This window comes from Oryzias latipes, chromosome 7 (assembly GCF_053564925.1).
Source record: "Oryzias latipes strain Hd-rR chromosome 7, Olatipes_Hd-rR_3.1".
Taxonomy (NCBI): domain Eukaryota; kingdom Metazoa; phylum Chordata; class Actinopteri; order Beloniformes; family Adrianichthyidae; genus Oryzias; species Oryzias latipes.
The window spans coordinates 8,725,941-8,750,034 of NC_136243.1; the positions used below are offsets into that span (position 1 = coordinate 8,725,941).

Below are 24,094 nucleotides of genomic sequence, written 5' to 3' on the forward strand. Positions count from 1 at the left end.
ACTTTTTAGTTCAGCAACATTTCTGTTTTAAACAACTTTTTAAAACAGAAACATTCATATTTTCTGGAATACACTGTACAGAGTTAAGGATTTTCATTTGTAGGATATGTATGTTTGCCCTTTTTGTTTACTGCTTTTTGCTGCCCATTATTTAAGTCAAAGTGAGGCATACAGCTTTAGCTTTTCAGGGCAAGACTAAAGAAAATGCTATTTTTGCAGAATTTTACAATGATGGAATGTGGTTTAGGGGGTCCCATTACTCACCTAAAGGAGGGAAATGAATCAGGGCATTTAACCTGCGCTTGCTTTGCTCTGCATTGCTGTGGGTGTAGACAGAACAATCCCCTAAAAACAGTCTGATCTTCACCTGGTGACTGTAGGGGTTCTGATGACATCATGCTCCCGCCCAGATGTAAAGCAGGAAGACACCACAGCATTGTCCTTCACTTAGAATGAATCCCCAAAATGTGCTAAGAACACCCCCCCCCCACCCCCATTCTGCTTCTTACGGGAGGCTTTCTCTGTGAACATCGACGATTCTGACACCGAATTGAGTTTATATTGGATCCTTTAGGTTGAGCTGCAGGATTTACGGTTTGGGAAAATCACATCCCTGCTGGTCAGGGGAGGAGGAAGAGGAGGGGGGGGGTCCAGCTGCAAACATCAGCGGTGTCACGGTGTTAAAAGCGCTCTAACTGACGATTCCTCACAATTAATTGGCTGATAATGAGGCTAGTTATGATGTAATCTCTGTCCCTACCTCTCTCCTGCGCGCAGACAGCCCCCTCCCTCTCTTTGCTGTTTCCCCACCTCTTTCTCTGTCTTTCTCTCCTATTCTAACCAACATGGCCGCTAAGTCGGATGGAGCAGCGGTGTCTGTGGAGGATGACAACACGCCCAGGAGCCTCTCGGAGCCGGGGAACCCCGCCGCCCGGCCCCGCTGCAGCGCCACGGGCGGGAAGCCCTACACGCTGCTGGACTGCTGCTGGGTGCTCTGCGCCCTGCTCGTCTTCTTCTCCGACGGCGCCACAGACCTGTGGCTGGCCGCCGACTACTACCTGAGAGGCGACTACTGGTGGTTCGGCTTGACGCTGGTCTTTGTCGTGGTGCCGTCCGCCGTCGTGCAGGTGCTGAGTTTCAGGTGGTTCATGTATGACTACACGGAGCACGGCGCCGCGGACGGATCCGCGAGCGGCAGCGGTGGCTGCGCGGCGGTGGCGGCGGGCGGTTCGGCGACAGCGGGCGACAACGCGTTCAGCACCAAGGACAGCGACCAGCGCGGAGCGAGCGCGGCAGCGGGAAACGCTGCGAATGTTACCCCGGTGTACACGTCCTCCACCCTCCCTGCCACGGCTGGGAGGGTCGGCACCCCCCGGAGGTGCTGCACCATCTGCATGTGGGTGTTTCAAACGGTGCTCCACGTCCTCCAGCTGGGGCAGGTCTGGAGGTAAGAACCGCTGGGGTGGTGAAGGGAACTAGGGGGGCGTGCTTGTGTCTAATTGCGCGTGTGTGCGCACCTGTCGGTTTAAATGAGGTGCACGTGTGAGCGCAACATTCCCAGCGCTGCTTTGCTCTGCTGCTGAGGAAAGCTGCGAGTGCACTGCACGCATGTGCAGGGATCTCCATGTGTGTCTTATGCGCCTTTGCGCAACATGCTTCCAAAAAACTTGCCTTCTCTTATTTTGAAAATATTGACACATGCTTATAAAGACAAGAAGAATCCCCTTTCACAGTAAAACTAGTCAGAGTTTTTGTGGAAACTTTGGAAACATTCCGGTGGATTGAGCTGCGCCTTCTGAGGAAGTCTGGACCATCTGAACTCAGTTCTTGTAATCCTTCTTCTGGGCGCCTCCACATGTCATGCTCCTAAAATGTTGGTGGGAGTTGCTATCATGGCTTCTTTAAGCCTCACTGCTCCTCTCCTTCATCTGCCTGTCAGGTTAGCTGCTTTAAAACTGAGACTATGTGACAACAGTACTTTGGATAAATGAGCTGCAGTTTTAGCAATAAATAAATGCCCGACCAGTTTAAAGTTCTACTTAATTCAAGCATTTTCACTATTTTGTGTTTCCATCCATCCATCCATCCATCCATCCATCTTTTAAACCTGCTATATCTGATTGCATTTTATTTGTTCTAACCTTGCTTTTTTTTCAAATTTCAGTTTTGCAGTGTAACATTTTCTCCATTTACAGACTACTGTTACACTTCGGTGTTGTTTTTTGTTGTTAGATATTAGTTAAAATGCTTTATTCTTTCTCCAACCAGCATTTGGATCATTTGTCTACAAGACATTTTGTTATAGGGAGCCGGTTTAGCTCATGCTGGTTTGCGGCGCCTTCCGTCCGTGAAACCAGGGTTTAAATCCGGGCTGCTCCCTGTTCCCCTCTCTACTTCTGTGCCGGTCCCAAGCCCGGTTGCTTTGAGAAGGTTGCATCAGGAAGGGCATCCGGCGTGAAACAATGCCAAGTTTACCACGCGACTTGTTCGCTGTGGCAACCCCTGATGGGAAAAGCCGAAAGAGAAAGAAGAAGAAGTCTACAAGACATTTTGTTAAAAGTCCTCTGTACAGATATGTGTTGTTCAGACTATTGTTTGAAACAAAACGTGGGGCTCAATTCACGGCTACTTTTATAACAAAGGATGTTTCTGCCACACCTAAAAAATCTCCACCCACCAGCTGATCTGAGCCTCTCAGCATTTATGAGAATAATTAAAGTACTGAAGATCTCTAAAGTGCCTGTAGAGCTAATTAGGTGTAGAGTTATGGAAGATAATTACTGTTTTTAAAATCAATTTATACAAAAGTAACACCAAAAATCTTTCATATATGTATTTACTGCATGTGCATGTGTATATTTTGTGTGTGTTTGTAGTTATGTTAGGCTTCTGGTGTTCTGTGCTGGTGTCATAAAGACAGATCTGCTGGTCTCCAGAATTTGAGTAAACCAAGTCTAGTGATAAATGGCTGAACAAGTTCAGGCTTTTCTGAATAATTTATTTCAGGATTTACCATACCTGAGGATAATTTGAAAGTGTTTTAATAAATAAAAAAAACTTCTGTCTTAAAGTAACAGCACCAAACCAAATACAAGGCATTAAAACAACACTATAATTCTCATTACTGACAGAATTATTATATAGCCTTTGAGTTTGGCCGGAAGCACAGCCCTCTTTTAATTAAACTGGCTGGTATTGCAACAAAATAACAACAAAAAAAGACCTGATTTCAAATATAAATAAATTCTAGATATGATTTATTTGCTTTTTCCCTAAAGCTCTGCTTTCTAGCTTAACATTAACCATGTCATTACCGCACAATCCCACACAATTTGTATGCTTTCTGAAAAAAAAAGAAAGAATTGACCTTTTGTTCAATTTAATATACATGTGTCATTTTTCTGTTTGTTTTTTCCTCATTTTTTGTGGGATTTAGAGAACAAAAACATTTGGAGCAGCGGCTTCATAAAACCAGTGGTTTGGATAACTTAATCTTTTAAAGCCTTACCTGCTGATTGGTTTCTTTAATAAGGTCATCTTGCATTTTTTACGTAAGATTTTGGTCACATTAACTCCTGGCATATGACTTCCTTGATAGATATATTTATAATCTAGTTACAAAATAATTTTTTTAACCAAGTAGAATTTCCTACAGTTTTTTTAGATCATTTTGCTTGTTTGAATTTTAACAGACCAAGTTATTCTTTATTTTTATCTTTTATAGTCAACTATCAGTTGATTTTGTCATACTGGATTCTTTAATGTTTAACTCATGCCCAGCTTTGGCCTGGTTTGATGCTTCATCGTATCAGACATGATCACTTGACCTAATGACCCTGAATGGAATGAAGAAGGTTTAGGAATTGCGTACGGGGACTTAGCAGTTTGGGGGCCCAAATGTGGCCCTTAGTGTTGGGGGCCCCAGGCAATCGCCTACCTTTGCCACCCCTGAGTACAAGAGTGACCATGGAGGTTTGCTGCAGGTGCTGCTGCATTTCTGTGAAAATGGAAGAAAAAACACCAGAGAAATCAAAAGAGGTTTCCATTACGTCACCTCATTCTGATACAGAGAATCACAAGAGTGTAATCACATATAGAGTCAGAAATGAACTGCTTTAATGAGCAACAATAGGCTGCTGAGAGCTGCAGAATGAGCAGCTTTTAATGTGGAACTTTCTGCTGGGAGACTTGGGCTCAGATGCACTCCAGTTTAAATCTGATTACAGTTTCACACAGCTGCTCGGCGTGGAGGTGACCTGAAGAATTCCAATTTATTTCCCTTCGGTGCTGCCCTGAGGTGTGCTCCTGTTAGTTCAGATCAGGAAATGTGGAATGAATTTCAAGTTCTGTGATTGCTCACAGAAAGACGGTTGCATCAACAGTCAATATTTTTAATTGGCTGCACTAAGACAATTTGGTTTCAGCACCAAAACACCAGACTACAACCAATATATACTGACATTACAGAAATGAGTTGAAGAATCATTAGTCCTCAAAGAGTAATGACCGACCTCATGCATTAAAACTAGAAGTAATAATACATGTAAATACCTTGTGACAACTGGCGACCTGTTCAGGGCATCCCCTGCTTTCGCCCACAAGTGGCCGGGATAGGCTCTGCCAGCCCCGTGACCCAGAAAGGGAACAAACGGAAGAAGATGAATGAATGGAATAATAATTGATACTTTATTTATCCCACAATGGGGAAATTCTTCTCCGCATTTTGGCCCATTCCCTGGGGGGAGCGGTGAGCTGCGGACTGGCAGCGCTCGGGGGCGACAGCTGGCTGGGGAGGGCAGGGATCGATCTGCCAACCCTTCAGTTATTGGACGACCTGCTCTACCGCCTGAGCTAAACTGCTGCCCATTAGGTCAATCAAGTTATTCATAAAGTGTTCAGGGTAAATATCTGGAAATTTAAAATCCTTATTTTCTGAAATGGAGACGGTCTTCACATTATATTTGTCTAGAATTTAAAAGTTATACAACTTGAGACTCAGCTTGGACTTGTTATTATAGATTTGAAACTTGACCCAGACTTGTAGCCAGGCATTTGAGATATGGCTTTGTCTAACAATCAGAGACTTGGGACATGATTTAATATTGTAGCCAGGGATTTGAAACTAGACGTGGACTCGTGACCAACAGTTTGAGATTTGATTAGGAATTGTAGCCATGGACTTGAGACCTGACTCTGTCTAACAACCAAAGACTTGAAACTTGACTCAATGTTGTAGCCACAGATTTAAGACTTGATCTGGACGTGCAACCAGTGATTCCAGAGATGACTTGGTCTATCAACCAGAGGTTTAAGACATGACTTGGCTTTGTACCCAGAGACCTGAGACTTGACTTTGACTAGGTACGAGAGATTTTAAATTTAACTTTGACTTGTTAATACAGATTTGAATCGTGACTTGGACTTATAGCAAGTGATTTTCAGATGTGACTTGGACTTGCAGCAAGGGATTTGAAACACAACTTGGACTTGTAGCCAGCGATTTGAGATTTGACTTGGACTTGCAGCCTAGAATTTGAGACACGATTTGAACTTGAAGCCATAGATTTCAGATGTGACTTGGGCATATGGCTATTGACTGTTGAAGAGAATTGGACTGAGCGACTCTTCCCCCTAGCGCTATAAATAGAGAGTACCTGCTGGTTCAAAGAAGCCAAAGTCTGGTAGACTTTTATTGATAAATAAACAGTTATCACTCAGTAATTATATTTGTCAGAGTAAATGTTTTACTCTGATACCTTTTTTTTTAACATGTTCTCACTAATCCTATTTCCCCCCCCCATGATATTACTTCTATATCGCAATTTATTTAGGTTATAAACTGGCCAATAAGATGTCTCCATAAAAGCATTTAATGCCTGCTGACCCCTTCCTTGAACACTTTTAACTTCTGATTGACAGATTCTTCTGAGCCCGCTTTTAGTGGAAGGGTGTGGACTCCAAACTGATTGATGACAGTAGCTGCCATAGAAACGTAGATTCAGACCGAGTCGGACCAATCACTCCTTACTAACTTCACCTGGCTCCAAACGGTGGCGTCTGTATCTTTGAAAAATGGCGACTAAATTGGTTTCATTTTGTTGGAGCCAGAAGACATTTTCTGTGGGTGATGTCACACTCACTCAGTCCAGTTTTCTTATACAGCCAGGGATTTGAGGAGTGACTTGGACTTGTAGACAGGGAATTGACATGTGACCTGGTCTAACAAGAGGCTTAAGACTTGACTGGGACTTTGACCTGATTTGAGACGTGTCTCAGACTGTGGACAGTGGCGTGATACTTGACTTGGACATGAACTTGTCATTTATCTGCCATAACCCCTCATAAAGGGCTGTGCTACATTTGGCTGTGACTGGTATAAAACTTATTATTATTATTAGTTTATTGGGTTAGTGTTCATTTTCTCTAATGACTTGGAACTGCTGTTGCACAAAAACAACACAAACTCCAACAAAAAATATCTGAAATTCGCAGATTCGTGTCAATGCGACCTGCCGCAGCACATTGACATCCAATTTGTGTTCCTAAAATGCCTCTTTTTCCTTTCTTTTGTCTTCAACCAGTCACAATGTGATTTTACGGATCATCAAGTCCTGATGAAGTTCTCCCACATTTTTGATACGTTTGGACTCTCGGAAAGTAAACGAAGAGCAGTTGAAAATAACATTAAAACACTTGAGGCAGGTTTATGACTATTTAGTATAGACATTTTTATAGAGGATTTGGGGCAAATTATTATCCCATTTTATACTCTTTTTGATATTTCACTTCTCATGAGGACACTGTTGTATATCTTCATTCAAAACAAAATAAACTACAATGATTTTGATCTTTGAAGGTCATGAGAATCATCCTAAACATTTCTTATATTAAACAAACTACTTTGCTGCAGATTCATATTCTGGCACACTGAGTGTCTTATGTGGAAGTTCTGCCAGGTACAAGGAACTTTTTTAACTGTACTAACATTCTTGAAGGGACAGTAACCGCTGTGCATGACTAATTTAGTCAAGAGACAATAGTAACATTATTGAAGTAGTTTTTTCGTTGGTTCCATTCTGTGGCAGTTTGAGCTTTTTTAATTGTTGCTGCAGCTTCATGAGTCTCTGAAACTTATAAAAACTTTTTTATTGAAATTTTAAATGAAAGATACCAACTACCTCTTACCAAAAGTATGATGGTATTAGAATACATAAAATATCCTATTGATGAAAATATTTTATGTGGGCAAATTGCAACAGCTATAACCATTTTTTTTTTTGTCATTTGTGTGTGTTTTTCTATCATATGTAGCTGAAGTTGTATCTGCACTTAACCTGACCAAACTTCATAAAGTCTTTCCTACAGTATGAATAAAATGACCCACTGTCATCTGCTTTGATATCTTTTCTGTTTAGACCCGAGTCTCTTCAGTTGCATCTCATTCCTCTCATCCTATGCTGTATCCATCTATTTTCTTAACCCACTATATCCCTTCCGGGGTCATGGGGTAACTGGAGCCTGTCCTGGCTACTGATGGGTGAAGGCAGGGCCACACAAACACTCCCGCACACACACACTCACACATGCACAACTAGGGATGCTTTAGAGTAACTAATCATGAAGCAATCATGAAGACATGAAGCATGTTTTTGGACTGTGGGAGTAACACGGATTGCCAAGAGAACAGAATGAATGGTGAGAACATGCAAACTCCACAGAAAGGTCCCAGCCAGGATATGAACAAGGGCCTTCCCACTGCGCTAACTGCTACACCACCGTGCAGCCCTTCCAACGCTGTATTTCGTATGTAAATGCACATTGATTGTTGTTAATAATAGACTGCAAGATAACCAGGCTGGATCATCTAAGATAGCACAAGGGTTAAAATGAATGAAGTACAAAGTTGCCGTCCAGAAATTCTCGTTAATGTGAGTGCAAACATTAACTTGTGGAAAAACGGCTTAACCCTTGTGCTATCTTAGATGACCCCACCCTTGCATTGATGTGTTCTCCCTACCATGACAAAGGTGGAAAGATTTCATGTTATCCATGGACACCAGTGAAGATCACAAATCATTGAAGAAAAAAGGTTCAGAGCACTGTCTAGTGGGTCTAAATGACCCAACTCCCAATGTTAAAGTGCCTAGGATAGCACAAGGGTTTAGTAGCGAGTGATGCTAAACGTTTCTGATTTATGGTCTACTTTTGGAATCAAGACAATGGAAAAACAAACAAACAAAAAATTAGAGTGTTTTTGTGTGATAAAAAAAATATTTTAAGTATTAAAAATGAGAATACCCCAATATGTTCTGTTTTTTGGCAACAGCAAGGTGTGAAGAAAACAAACCTGTAGGCGTACATTATTGGATATTTCAAAGCAGTGCCAGCCGTTTTTAAAGACCTAGTCCAATAAAAAATTTGTCCTTAACTTGTTCTTGAGGCATTTTTCTAATGATGGAGGACATAAAAAAGAAATGCAATTTTGAGAATATTGCATGAATTCATCATGAATGAAGATCAGAGGAAAAGTGGTTGTAGGTCTGACGTGGATGCCACAATTGGCAGACCACAAGCTCCCCTCCACTGTTATGCATCCACTTGTAGACAAGTAGAGCCATGTACGTCTTTGTTTTCCTCGTCTGAGCTGGAATCTGGATCTAAACTGTACGGCTGGATAGCTCCAATGTTTACAATTTTTGTTGCACCCATAATGTTAGCTTGGGGGGCAGTAAGCTAGCAGGTGAGAGTGTGTGAGGGCATGCTTACTCTGCGGCAACAGCCCCGCCCACAACTCAGAGGTGAATTTTTAATGAACGCCTGTCGCTCTGCATAAAATATGTCCTAGAAAACGACAGAGCTTTTTTTTTATTTTGGCTTAAAAAAGCACAATCATAACTTAAAGACCACTGGAAACACTTTAAAAATAGCTCAAAAGATGATCGGAGTGGGACTTAAACCCTTGTTTTGCTTTATTTGATTTTTCCAATTTTGCTATTATTTGTGGATAGTAATATTATGCCAATGTGGCAAATTTTTTTCCAGATTATAGTTCCATCACATCCTTGCCAAGTAGAACTACATTAAAGAAGTTTGGTTTTGAGCTCTGTTATGTTCTTTTGAATCCCTAAAAAAACAAAACAAAAAATAACAACCTGTGCTCTCAATCAGACTTGGCCTGATTTTGCTTGGGTTTTACATGATTGCAGGTTCCGTTCCTGCCTTTCCCGTCCATGCGTCGAAATGTCTTTGGGCAAGACACTGAACCCCACGTTGCTCCTGATGGTTATAGGTTGGCGCCAGTGTTTGGTAGCAGAGCCATCAACAGTATGTGAATATGTGAGTGAGTGTTTTGGGGATTCTGAGATAGTAGTAAGTTGCTAAGTCCCTAATAAATATTTAAAAATATACAACTTGAATAAGACACAATTGGGCTGAACCTTTTCAAGAAAGACAACGGGCAGACTCATGGATGATGGGCGGCAAACAGACTGGCCAGGTACCACCACTAATCTTGTTATGCGTGCAGTGGTCGGATAACCAGCAAGCTCCATTTTTATTTAGGTAAATCCAATTGGTTCTTGTATGTGGTTGAGCAGATCAATCATGTCTTGCAGAGAAGAGGATTGAATGAGTTCCAAACTGACATTCAGTTCAGGTGGCCAGACTGCTGTCCATGTGTTTCCAGCCAAGGCAAATAATCAGACCGAATGGCGAAATGGCAGCATCAATACGGCTCAATACGCTGAATCATTCAAATGTGTTTATGTGTGTGGGGGAGGGGGGCTTGTCTTTCTGTTCATTCACGAATACAGTGACTCAGAGTAATTATTGTGCTTACTCTTCATTTAGATTTCAGGGTCTGTCAATCAAAAGCAACTCTGCATAATGAGTCATTGGAAGAGTGTCAGAAAAATGAAAGATGCTTGAAAGTCCACCTGTCAGATCGTTTCCTCCAATAATCCATGACCCTGTGTTACACCTTTATGACAGCATGCAGCTAAGCCAGTTTTACACTTGAAATTGAAAAGGCCATGTAGTTTTATACAAGATAAATGTAACTAATGTCTTATAGCATCAGAATAAAACACAGTCAGATGAATGTGCCCTGTTTGACTTTTTACATAAAGAACTCCTGCATTCAGGTTCCCCATCTCAAGTTAAAACCCAACAAGTGTTTGCTGAGAGATTATAAGAACCTTAATTGAATGGAGGCTTTGAAGTTGGGAGAAAGTAAAATCACACTTCTTCATAATTATAAATATGTATTTAACAACATTTGACCATTTTTAGGCCTTGTCACACCCACAATGTGCATTTTGCGATTTTCCCATACATGACATTGTGGTCTTTTGTGTTAGAAATGTGATAAACATAATTCCTTGCGGTTTCCTTGTATCCGTCATTCATCGATGCGCACAGTGTTCTTTGAGGACTTCTGGCCGACGGGTATCTGGATTTGGTTTTGAGGTGTTTCAAATTTTTAGTCAGTTGAGAATTACGCAGTTTATGCATATTTTACGTAATTCTAATTGTGTGGGATTTTGGCGAGGTGCATATACACAAATTTGTGTATTTCCACGTATGTCTAACAGACCTTTGGCGCATGTACAACCAATGTATAACTTTTATATTGTATATACGGCGCACATATCACGTTAAAGATATGTAATTTAAGCACAAATTACTAATGAATTGCATATAAACAGCGCAATAATCACACTTGGTTCATGCAGGATTGAGGTATGGTGTGACGGGCAACTCAACAGATCCTTCATTCCTCAAGCATTAAATCCATTCTATTCATCCTATGAATACACAATTCTGTACAAGATCACAAAGAACACCCAAAGGTGAGAAGTGCTGGTGCTCATTCCTCCCCAGCATGATAACCAAATGGTCCAGCTCCAGCATCTTCTGAATCGGAAGTGGAGAAGACAGAGATTCATCTGGGTAAGGCCATGAATCAAACATAGAGTCAATTGTTCTTTGCGTGGTTTATTCACACTTTGTGGTTTTAAAGTGGTTCATTCGTGATATGTCAGTGAAAGTTTTACGTACAGACCACGACTTTTCTCACTTTTTCCAGGTATATTCACGTCAGACAAATTTTCATCCGTGCATTATGTGCAAAAGGTACATAGTGGCTATGTGACATGGCCTTTATATATGTCATTTTTGTTTAGCAAAATAAAAACTTAGCTTCATGTTTTTCTTTATGTTTACACAAAACCAAACTAGTGTTATTTTCAGAGCTCTACCACACACCAAACTGCAGATGACAGCACTGGTTCTTTAGCTTTAACTGGAGCTGGCATAACATGCTGACAGTAGCATTAGCAAAAAATAAATAAATAAAAGTTTTTCCGTGCAGGGGATCACAGATTTAAGAGACACATTGATTTTCACTGGAACTCAGAGGTTGACTTAGCAGGCAGGTGATTATGTTATACTAAAATTCTATTCTTAAATAGAATTAAATTCTACCATTTTATATGCCTGACACGTTTACAGTTTTGTGTATAGATATGTGAACATTCCAAAAATACAGAGAACAAACAAGTCAACTTTTATTTTATTTAGTTCTAAAGCTGTATCTATGAGATATACTGTATGTAAAACTAATTATGCTTGCTAACATCTGCACATTGTCTGATAAAGCTATTGTATTTGTAATCATGCCTCTGTACTGGCCCACCTTAATCTGCCTAGAGAGCTAAACAAAAAGTATGTTGGTTGGGCCCCCGTCAGCATCAACAAAGATTCATAATCACCAAAACGTTTTAGAAGCCATTAAACATCCACAGAAATATTAAATTCATAAATATGTACTATGTGCATTCTACCCAAATGTAATCAGTCAACTGGAGCCGCAGTGTGATAAAACACAAAGCAGGCCAGGAACAGAATAGTAAATTCTTCTCAGAGGAAGTGTTGTGCTCAATGAAAACAGACAAAAAAATACAGACGCATAGAGTGAGGATACTTTTACAATTGATCAACAGAAAAACAGTGGTCAGCTCTATTAAATGTATCTGTTGTCCATTTTCCATATAAATGTTTACAAGTCCACTTCCATTAAGTTCAATGCAAACCAAGTTCAAAGAGTAATCCAGGCAGGATTCCACAGAACCGACATGCAGAGGTGAAAGTGTATATACCTCCTACCGCCCCAGTCCAAGGTTGCTGAGTCGCAGCTTTTGCAATTTGAGTTGGGCCTTCAGTCAAGGTCTAGCAGCTTGAAACCTGTTAAACCCTGGCCGGTTCCCTGTTGCAAATTACACGCGCTTAGCACAGCCCTGCCGTGCTCATGAAGAGACGTGGCGACTGCTCGCGTGGTTTTCGTAAGCAAAAGTCACTATGCCCCTTAATAAGAAGCGTCACACAGGACAGCTTTTTTTTCTCACAGTAAAAGTGCAGATACTTAATTGAATTGTCTCAGCAACAAAGGCCGGTACTGTATGTCCCCGATGGACCTCCTGCTGTCTGCTTGAAAAGTTACAGCCCACTTCAGCAGGAGATTGAAGGTACAATGGTTTTCCTTCAAGTAGTGGATGGAGAAGTGCAGGATGTCCTTGGCCCTTCAAACCTACTGCTCATTAGTCGTCCTCAACCATCACATAAAGAAATAAATAAAACGGCAGTTAGCTCGAGATTATATCTAAACATTTCTTGCTATAAAGCTTGGTTGTGATTTAGTTTGTGCTATTACCTTCCTGACTACTTTCACCAAGCCAAGCACTTTTTTTTATTGTAATTTACCAAACATATTGACTTATCTATTTTTATACTAATAAGAACAGAAGTATCACCATGTGTGTAAAGTTTAGTATAGTTTAATAGCAAAATCAGCTTCAGCTCCTATGGGAAGGTTTTAGGGTGTGGGAGTTCCTTTATTAAAATGCTCGATGGTTGGTCCAGAAGCCCATTTGTAAGCTTATATTCTGATGTTGTCAAAGGAGGCTGTGTGGCTCACGAGTCTTGAGGTGCCCAGTTGGGTTGATGTCAGGACTCTCTGCAAGCCAAACAATTCATTCCACACCCAACTCCCTATTGTACTTTGTCTTTGCTGAAGCTGAGGCAGTATACTTGACATTTACTTTTTATAAACTATCTATGTTTTGTAAACTTAAAATATTCCAATTTACTCTGAAGAAGTATTCTGTTAGTAGACTTCCTATACTGCATGGTCTATGGTATACTTGCTATACTTATACTCAAGCATACTTCATAAAATAAACTTCATTCCCAAACTGTTTACTACTTTTTGCGTAGGATGTCTCTGTGTAGTTTTGTAGTTTGTAGTTGTGAAAACAACGTTCATCTTCCAGACTTTTTATTGTAAAGTCTTGGATTTGGGTAAGTAAACGAGCTGAAGCTCAACCCTCCCAGCTACAGAGAAAAACATGTCTATTTGTGTTGTATTTGAATGTTAGATGCTTGTTTCCAGCAGGTGGCAGGCGGCAGGTGAAAGAATGCGATGAATTTCAAAATGTTCTTCCAGAAGAATTTCTATTCCCTTGAGCCTTAGTGCAACCAGGTTTCTGTAAAATTCAGTCAAATTTAGCAAAGCTATTGATTGTAAATAAAAATATGCCTGGGGGGAAGTTTTGATGACCCGCAGCCATCTCTAGGTCCACCTGTCTCCCTCATGTTCTGGTTCTGTGTTTACTCCTGTCTGCTGGTCTCTCACAGCGTGCTGAATAATTCACCACAGGCCTTGAGGGAGCTGTCAATCACATTTGCGGTGTATGTTTGTGAATAGCTGTAGCCTTTCCCGCAAGATCCTCCTGTCATTCGATCTCTCCCCGTCACTTATGCTCTTTCTTTAAATCTCTGCATTCAATTCTGCCAGTTAGCCTGTAATAGTCTTACAGGTGGCTCAGGGTGGGAGCATGTTGCATGGTGTGGATCGAATTTAAAAAGCCTGCATACTAACCAATGTTACATCTGCTTCATCTTTGAAAACTGTTCAATTGTCACTGTTTGTGTGCTGCATGTAGGACAGCACATGCTCAGTGTGAGCATGCTCAGAGAGCACTGTGATGCATGATCTGAGCATGAGCCTTTCAGCTTTGTATGTGCTTGTACTGCTACTGCACAATGTGACCATGTGTAGAAAAATAGACCAGACTCAAGCACACACATACATGCATGCATATGCACACACCCACACACATCCACACTGATATAATAAAAGACAACCAACCAAACATAAAAAAACAACCTAAATTTCATCAAAATGATGGATTTCCAAACAGTACCACACATATTATCCTTAGTCTGGGTCTGCCTTGCTGTTAGGGGTTATAGATGGATCACCCTAAAGAAAAAGAAACGCAGATGCTGTGGATTTTATCAAAAACTTGAAGGCAAAAACTTGACCTACAACTATTAATGTCTGGTGAAGTGTGAGGGAAAAGAACACATGTATGTATATATATATATATATATATATATATATATATATATATATATATATATATATATATATATATATATATATATATATATATATATATATATATATATATATATATATATATATATATATATATATATATATATATATAAACAAAAAAAAAAAAAACGCCCGTCTCACCCTCCGCGGGTGGTTTTCTGCTCCAAACTCGGGTCCTCTACCAGAGGCCTGGGAGCTTGAGGGTCCTGCGCAGTATCTTAGCTGTTCCTAGCACTGCGCTTTTCTGGACTGAGAGGTCTGAGGTCTTTCCAGGTATCTGTTGTAGCCACTCCTCCAGCTTGGGGGTTACTGCCCCGAGTGCTCCAATTACCACAGGCACCACTGTCACCTTCACTTTCCATGCTTTCTCCAGTTCTTCTCTGAGTCACTGGTATTTCTCCAGTTTCTCATGTTCCTTCTTCCTGATGTTCCCATCGCTTGGCACTGCCACATCCACCACAACGGCTTTCCTCTGTTCTTTATCCACCACTACAATGTCTGGTTGGTTCGCCATTACCATCCTATGAGTCTGGATCTGGAAGTCCCACAGGATCTTTGCCCTCTCATTCTCTACCACCTTCGGAGGTGTTTCCCATTTTGATCTTGGGGTTTCCAGTTCATATTCTGCACACATGTTCCTGTATATTATTCCAGCCACTTGATTGTGGGGCTCCATGTATGCTTTCCCTGCCAGCATCTTACATCCTGCAGTTATGTGCTGGATTGTTTCAGGGGCCTCTTTGCACAGCCTACACCTTGGGTCTTGTCTGGTGTGGTAGATCTGAGCCTCTATTGCTCTGGTGCTCAGGGCTTGTTCCTGGGCTGCCAGGATGAGCGCTTCGGTGCTGTCCTGTAGGCCAGCCCTTTCTAGCCATTGGTAGGACTTCTTGATATCAGCCACTTCAGTTATGGTCCGGTGGTACATCCCATGCAGGGGTTTGTCCTCCCATGAGGATCTGTCCTCCAGCACTGTATCCTCTGCTCTCCATTGCCTGAGACATTCACTGAGCACACTGTCAGTTGGGGCCTTGAGCTTGATGTACTCATGCATCTTGGATGTTTCATCCTGGATAGTGGCTTCTACGCTCACTAGTCCTCGGCCTCCTTCCTTGTGGCTAGCATACAGTCTCAGGGTGCTGGATTTGGGATGGAACCCTCCATGCATGGTGAGGAGCTTTCGTGTTTTAACATCCGTGGTCTGTATCTCTTCCTTTGGCCATCTTATTATTCCTGCAGGGTATCTGATAACTGGCAGTGCGTAGCTGTTAATTGCCCGGGTCTTATTTTTGCCATTGAGCTGGCTTCTCAGGACTTGCCTTACTCGTTGGAGGTATTTAGCTGTTGCAGCTTTCCTTGTTGCCTGCTCTAGATTGCCATTTGCCTGTGGAATTCCAAGGTACTTGTAATTGTCCTCGATGTCTGCTATTGTTCCTTCTGGGAGTGAGACCCCTCCTGTGTGGACTACCTTGCCTCTCTTTGTCACCATCCGGCTGCATTTCTCGAGCCCGAATGACATCCCAATGTCAGTACTGTATATCCTGGTGGTGTGGATCAGGGAGTCAATGTCACGCTCGCTCTTAGCATATAGCTTGATGTCATCCATGTAGAGGGGGTGACTGATGTTGGCCCCATTTCTGAGTCGGTATAATATATATATGCAAAATATATATATATATTATACATGGTCAGTATATTGGTCAGACTAGGGTAGGCATTTGAAACTGATTACAAAGTCAGAAGACTACGGCAAGTTAGAAGCACCAAAAACTTTTGACATGAAGAAGCTAATGTCTGCAGACATAACATCGAAGAGAATTATAAACTCTGTTTAAACCCTGAAGAACGGCTCTTAATCAGCAGAAGACTGAATACCAACCTTGGTCATTCGACAGAATATGGACCCTTTTTTATTTTATTTCACAGCATTACCTTATTATAAAAAAATACAAATAAAACAGAATGCTTAATCAATTATTGAAAATGGTTAAATTGATTGATTTCTAATGATATTACTTCATGTGCTCCAAAAATTGAAAAATGGATTCATGATTTTCCCTAATGTAATTTTGCACCTATTTTAACTTTGATACTTGAGCATTTATTGCTATGACGATTTTTGAAACAGTTTCCTTTAGCAATCAACATTAAATTATGTATGAATAGGTATTTACTCTGTATTAAGTAATAAGGTAGGCAAGACAGAAAAACAAGGAACAAACTATTAAAAATAAAAGGAAACATTGATGTTGATAGTAAAATTTGATAGAGATACAGGGATGTCCATCATAGAGCCACTTGAAGGACAGCGATCTTTCCCACTGTCTTCTGTTGTGATGAACTTTGGAATGTGTTGTTATGTTATGTAAGAGAAAGTGTCAGCAGCTACCTTCATTCTCTGTCTCTTAAACCCTCAAATCAAGTCAGAAATCTAGGGGTAATCATGGACTCTGACCTGAACTTTAACAGCCATATCAAGTCAGTAACATCAGCGGCATTTTACCATCTGAAAAACATTGCCAAAATCAAAAACATAATCTCAAAGCGAGACCTGGAGATACTTATTCATGCATTTGTCTCCAGTAGGTTAGACTAGTGTAACGGCCTGCTCACCGGCCTCTCCAAACGAGCTGTAAAACAGCTTCAGTACATCCAGAATGCTGCTGCTCGAGTCCTGACTAGAACCAGGAAGTATGATCACATTAGTCCTGTGCTCAGGTCTTTGCACTGGCTCCCTGTACCTCAAAGAATAGACTTCAAAGCAGCTCTGCTTGTGTACAAGTCTCTCCATGGCCGCGCACCAAAGTACATCTCTGACATGTTAGTGCCATATGAACCATCTCGTACTCTGAGGACCTCAGGGGCCGGCCTCCTGTTGATTCCCAGAGTCAGAACTACACAAGGGGAATCAGCGTTTCAATATTCTGCAGCTAAAATCTGGAACAGCCTCCCTGAAGGCGTAAGACAGGCCTCTTCTGTGCTCATGTTCAAATCTAGACTTAAAACATTTCTGTTTAGCCGTGTATATGACTGAAAGGTCCTATCTGCACTTTTCTTTCCTTTCCTTCCTTTATTTTTAAATCAATTTTCAAAATTTTTTTCTTTTCTTTTCTTTTAAAGTAAATTTTACGTTGATTATTTCTATGATGTATTGTGATTTTAATGCATTTTTCTGTTTTGTGAAGCACCTTGAATTACTTTGTGTACGAATTGTGCTATACAAATAAACTTGCCTTGCCTTGCCTTGCCTATGTTATGGTGGAATATTATGTCCACCTGCTGTTGTTATTCTAACCAACTAGCGCAATAATATATATAGGACCGGAACTTTCTTTTTAGGTTTCCACCATCACTTTGTAACGGACACCCAGCAGCCGTTAGAATCGAGTATTCATATGAACATATTTTGATAGTTGATGATAGTTGTAACAAAGAAAATATATAGGACAACAGAGCTTTATAGCAGCAAAGACATCTTTTCCTGTGCAGAGCTGGACAAGTAAAGTGAACGTAAAGACAAAGCAGTACGGAAAAGCATGGAGTTTCTTACTCCTTCAGTTGTATTTATTAAAAATGTAATTTCATATGTTCTGTTAAAGAAAAGCACTTCAATAGAGAAAAAGTGTTTTATTAGCTAAACCAAATTTGGGTTCTAATTTGGGATAAAAAAAATTGAGATGTGCTCATTTTATGTGGAAAAATGTTGTGTTAGCCCTCTATCAGTGAACATTGAAAGAGGCCTGATGAATACCCTCAGTTGCTGTGATGATTCCTAAACTCTTTCCTTCAGCTGACACAGTTTGCTGGGAGGAGCTCGTGCAAAAAGGCTCCGATTGTGGACTCTGTGAACTCTCATTCCAACTCTCCTGCAGGGTCTGGACAAAAATGCCACGCTAACGAGCTTCGCGGCTCCACTTGTCATTTTGAGTGAGTGTTGTTAGTAAATTGTGACTCAGAATACCTAAAATTACGAGGCGCTGCGGCACAAATGAGGCACCGCTTGTTTCTCTGGCCGGGAAGAGAGTTGTCGACAAAAAACGTAGGGACGTCATTTTGAACGCCGACGGTTTGTTATTCAGAATATGCTCTCAAGCAATGATGTCGCTGCACGTGTTGGTTTTATCATGTTTACCGGCCTCATAACCAGATCATGCTCAGAATATATTCAAATTTCAGTGTGCATATACATTTACAACTTAATAAAACTTTTTCTAAAGGAATCAAGAGTAAAAGCTGATACCAAGTAATGCTTTTAACAAATATTTAATCGCCTGATTATATCAGGGAGGACCCACCTCTATACCTCATTCAGGTTTTTGTGAACACTAAGCAGAGTAGAATAATGTTTAAAAAGAAAAGTACATAGGCAGAATCTGATCAAACTGTTTTATTAAAATCAAAGCCCATTTAGATGTCACACATGTGAAATTTGTTCTTCACATTTCACCCATCCCTTTGGGAAAACAGTAAGCAGCTGTCACACCAGGACCATTTGGTGGTTGATCCCATCATAATGCTTAGTGTCAAGCAGGGAGTGTTTGGAAGACTGAACTGTGGATTCAAACCAAAAATAACAGTCTGGGGATGGACACTTTACCACATAGCCACTGGGCAGATTTTTCATTTGAAACAATTTTTTTTTGCAATGATGGAACCTGAGTGGAGCTGATGCACCAAATAACATTCAGAGACAGTTATTTTTTTAGATTTTAGGACTGGAAAGTCAATTAAAGTAGTCGTGTTGCTCAAGGTCAACCCTGGAAAAACCCATCCTGTTTCTGACTTGAGGGAAAAACAGGTATTCAAAGATTTTGATTTGATTTGAAATGGTTTATTTCAAGCAATCAAATAGAAACACACAAAAGCAATACAATCATCAGTTATACATTCATACAGTAACTAATCAAACTTAGGATAATTAGGCATATTAATAAATATTGCTTGAAAGGGAGTGGAAGGAAGCAAATTTACATAATCACACCCCGTTATACTGTAACCATTTTATCATTATCCGGTTCCTAGCTTTTATCAGACAGAATTAAGAATCATACAGTATTAATAAAGCACATGACAAAGATGAATTACTTAATTGTGATGTAAAAATAACTATTTTAGAAATCAACATGGCAAATGCAGATCAGTTATATTAAATATATGCAGATTATGTTACTTATAAAAGTCATTCATAAATAAAAAAAAAAATACTATATCCGTAAAATAGACAAAACACTGTTTCAGAGATTTTCATAGCAAAATTTCATCAAGCACCAAAAGTTAAAAACATATGCAAAATTATGCTACATTAGGAAAGATTTTTGAATCAATTTATCAATTTTTGGAGCAAGTGAAGTAATATTCATTAAACGTTGATCAATTTAAACATTTTCAATAAGTGATTAATCATTTTTTTTACATTTTTAAAAAAAAAATTTAATAAAGTAATGCTGTAGGGGAAGAGTAAAAAGGGTCCATAACTGTCGATTGTCCAAGGTTGGTATTTCTTCTTTTACTGATAACAGCCGTTCTTCTGGGTTCAAAACAGAGTTAATAGTTCTCTTCGATGTTATGTCTGCAGACATTAGATTCAGGTCCATATCCTTCTTCAGCTGATATCAGCGGCGGTGAAAGTTGAGGTCAAGTTATCTGCAGGTCAAAAACTCTCTGCTGAGAATCAGGTTACGTCAGACATTCAGAGAAAGCGATGAATCAAGGCGTCATATTTCTTGAAATGATTTGGCTCTTTGATTTATTACTGCATGTTGTTTCAGACGACCGTGACCAAACACTTCTCCAAGTCCTTCATGGTGTTCACAACCAGAACCTTGGCCCGGTCCTCTGGACCGAGCGGTTTGGCGTAAATCCTACAGCCTTTAACCCAAGTGTTCTCAATCTGCTTACGCTTCCTGAGAAGCCTGGGGTGTTTGGCGATTTCAGCATTCCTTCTGGTCAGATGGTCGTTCAGATAAACAGTAGATCCTTTCAGATTCTTCTTTTGGTTCATCAGAGCTAGCTTGTGTTTGTGATTCATAAACCTGATGAGGATCGCTGGTTTATCCGTCTCCTTTCTCCTGGGGTGGCAGGTCTCGATGGTGTTGAGATCCAGGGAAATCCCTTTAGACGTGAGAAATGTTTCCACTTAGCGTTCCAGAGACTCTCCACTGCTCTCCGTTTCAGAACTGCTAGCGATGCTAGCGCTATTAGCATTAGCAATGATAGCTCCAGCTGTAGTACGCTTTGCCCGAAGTTTGATCGGTACTCCAGTGAGAATGACATTATTCATCCTTACTTGTTGTTCCACATCGTCAAGTCTTTTCTCCAGAATGTCGACCCGGTTTTCTCGTTGCTCGTTTTGAGCCCGAAATCTTCGGAACTCTTCCATTAGCTCGATCAGTGGAGCTAGCTTAGCGGACACTTGTTCCATAAAGAGATACAGCGTAGCTTTGATATCATCAAGAATCTTTTTGAGGTCGTCGTATTCCTGGCTTTTCTTGGGGGCCATGGTCAGCTCTCTTTTTGGAGAAAATAAACTTTTTAAGTCATTTGAAGATAGTTGTATAGGCGCCGTGAGCTGCTACGCGTCCGTTGTAACTTGGAACCGGAAACTTAAATTGTCAACGCAAATCATTTTTGATAATGAGTCAAATAGGGGCTACATGGTGGTTTAGTGATTCATATCCTGTCTGGGTCTTGGGTTTTCTTTGCTTCCTCCTATAACCCAAAGCATGCTTTTGTGGTCAATTATGACTCTAAATTGTCCCTTAGCTGTGAATGTGTGTGGTCCTACAATAGACTGGCAACCCTTCCAGTGTCTTCCTCGCCTTTCCCCACATAGGTAGGCTCAAGTAGCCTCATGACCCCGAATAGGAATAAAGCAGTTTGGAAATGGATGAATACTTGTCAAGCTGACTTTAGGACTTTTTTTTTTCCAATTAGGAAACAAATGATGTGTGTTTAAGGTGCATTAAGTCCACATAGCTGTGATCCTTTGAACTGCTTCCTGCCTCAGACTCCTCTCATGTAAATCCAGCCTCCTGAAGAGTGAAGCCTTTCTGTTTGCTCTGAGCTGCTGTAATGACCCACATTCCCCTCAGGGATGAAGACAGTTCATCTTCTCTTATGGCCTCTTTGCTCTAATTTACTTCTTCTCTCAGAGTATTTTAATGTGGTTTTTTGATGTTTAAAACTTACTTCAGGTCTCTTGGACAACAGTAGTATGTAATTAAAAAAATAAAAGACGATGGTGTTTTTATTGCGAGTGCTTCGATGGACGTTCTGATCAATGGTTGACAAAAGCCGTCTATTTGTAGCTGACTTTCAGATAAGACTTTGGTCTTTGGGTCTTATAGGCAAATCCCTGGATGAACATCATGTCTACAGCAGCAAAGCACGTCTTATTCCAACCGGAAGTTACTTTAAGGGGTAATACAGTTATTGAATGATGTTGGCGTGAAGCATAAATTCTCTGCAGCTGTCATGAACTGGGAATCAGCTATATTTGTGTTCATCTGTAAATATCTTCACCCCAGCTGTGAAGAAAGCCTGGCTATATAACAGAAGGAGTTGCCCCTTACACATTATTGTCAAGGGACGAGACCCCATTCGTGGTCTCTTGCAGTCTATTCTGGTTGAAATGTGGGGTCAGTCTGATTATGATAAAAACTCTCGCGTGACTTCAAAGAAAATGAAAGTGACTGAACTGTAAAATCTGTGTAAAGTAATGACTGTTTCATGTTGAAATGTTGGTCCATCAGGCTTGTTTGGAAATATCTCACTTCTGAAATCATAAAATCCATCCATCCATCCATCCATCCATCCATCCATCCATCCATCCATCCATCCATCCATCCATCCATCCATCCATCCATCCATCCATCCATCCCAGAATCCCTCTATTTTTCTAGTCAATAACCTCTCAGCCCTACCCTTATTGATTGATTGAAATCTTTTTACTTTCAAACACTAAAATAAATAAACATACTAAACAGACAGTGATAAAAAGGAGTGGGTGGAACAAAATCATATTATTTTCCACTGCTGATCTTATATTTAATGTATACATTTTTACACATTAAACATATAATCATTTTTCACATAAACACAAAAGAATAAAACAAAATAACAAAGGTCAGTTTATAATCTATGAACTGTCCCATTGTTGGAATTAATGTTATGATAAAGTTAAACTACGTATTCACAATGAAATTATAAATTAAAAAAGAAACAAACACGTTTTTTCATCCTATATGTGGCAGCATTATAAATAAGACATTGTTTGTTTTAAACCCCCTTTTGTTAGATTGTTATTGCTTTCAAAAGTTGAAAAGTGTAACCAATTTGAAAATTTTGCAAAGAAACAGCTCCATCTGTGAACATCAGCACATCTCTGCATGAGTTTTCCAACTGCTGTAGGTATGTGACATCTTTCTGTCTTCAGATCTGGCACTATAGAAGTTGTTTGTACATGCAGTGGTTGCAAATGGTGCTAAAAACATGCTTACTGAATTATGACCTTTTGGATGATTAAAAACAGACTCTCCTAAAGTTACTGTTTTAGGTAGTTTTCACTCTTTGAATGTTGGCATTAACAATTAAGGGCTTCATAGAGCTTTATAAAGTTAAAAGTCCCACTCAGATTGTCTTTTGATCTAGTTTAAAATGATTCCTATTGGTCTTTTAATTATGATCGTGCTGTTTTTAGTCAACAAACCAAAAAAACAACAAACCTGTTGTTTTCTTGGCCATAGTTTCTGCAGAGTGGCAGTAGTTCAATAGAAATTCTCCTCTAAGTTGTGGGTGGGACTGTTGGTGCTGAGTAAGCCCGCCCCCGTTCTTTATACTCCCTCCAGCTAGCTTTCAGCCCTTCACAACCTCAACCTAACATTAGCTGTGCAACAAAAATGGCGAGCAATATTGGAGCTATCCAGCTGTACAGTTTTGATCCAGATTCCAGTTCAGACAAGGAAAACAAACAAGTTCATGGAACAAAAGTGGATGCATCAGAATGGAGCTGCATAGTGGATGTTGCAAGAACACTAAATACCATATTAATCTTAAATATGAAAATGTTACATAAAAATCCAGAATATTTACCAATTTACCGAAAATGTACATTTTCTAAATTAAGGAATAAAAGGAAGAAAAATATGATTTTATGGTGTATTCCCATTAGTGTTACTTTAAACGATTCCTTATCTGACTGAATATAAGGCAAACTTTTTATGTCTGTAAGTTACAGGGACTTTAAAGTCTTGAAGCTGCAGAACAAGCATGGCTCTTGTTGTTACAGTAAATTAGTTACACCAGGCTTCCAGGGCCATTTGAGAGAATGTGGATCCGTTTTTATTGGTGAAAAAGCTCATCTGAACTGCAGCAGTATTGTTCATGTGGATGGATATTTATGCATTAAGTTCAGATATGGCCTCCAAGCATTTTCTTCCTTTCTTTGCCTGTTTCCTGTTTTGAAGGATTTATTAGTTACCTATCAACATGGATGTTCCTTAGCTGGTTTCGGAGGGGGTTAATGACCTAAGGCTCATGACTGATCAATAAAGGGACCAATGGAGGAACCAATAGATCAATGGGTGCTTATGCAAATCAATAGATGTTGTAATCTGGGGCAGAACATGGACTCGGGCCTGC

At 40.2% G+C, this 24,094-nt stretch overlaps 1 protein-coding gene across 1 annotated transcript in view; it reads left to right on the forward strand.

Annotated features, from left to right (window-relative positions):
* The first annotated feature begins 265 nt into the window (after positions 1–265).
* Positions 266–24,094, forward strand: part of xkr7b (XK, Kell blood group complex subunit-related family, member 7b) — a 107,604-nt gene continuing 83,775 nt past the window's right edge. Inside the window, exon 1 of the mRNA XM_023956980.2 lies at positions 266–1,447. Coding sequence (XP_023812748.1) covers positions 846–1,447 — 602 coding nt within the window. The 5' untranslated portion in view covers positions 266–845. The remainder of the gene's footprint in view (positions 1,448–24,094) is intronic.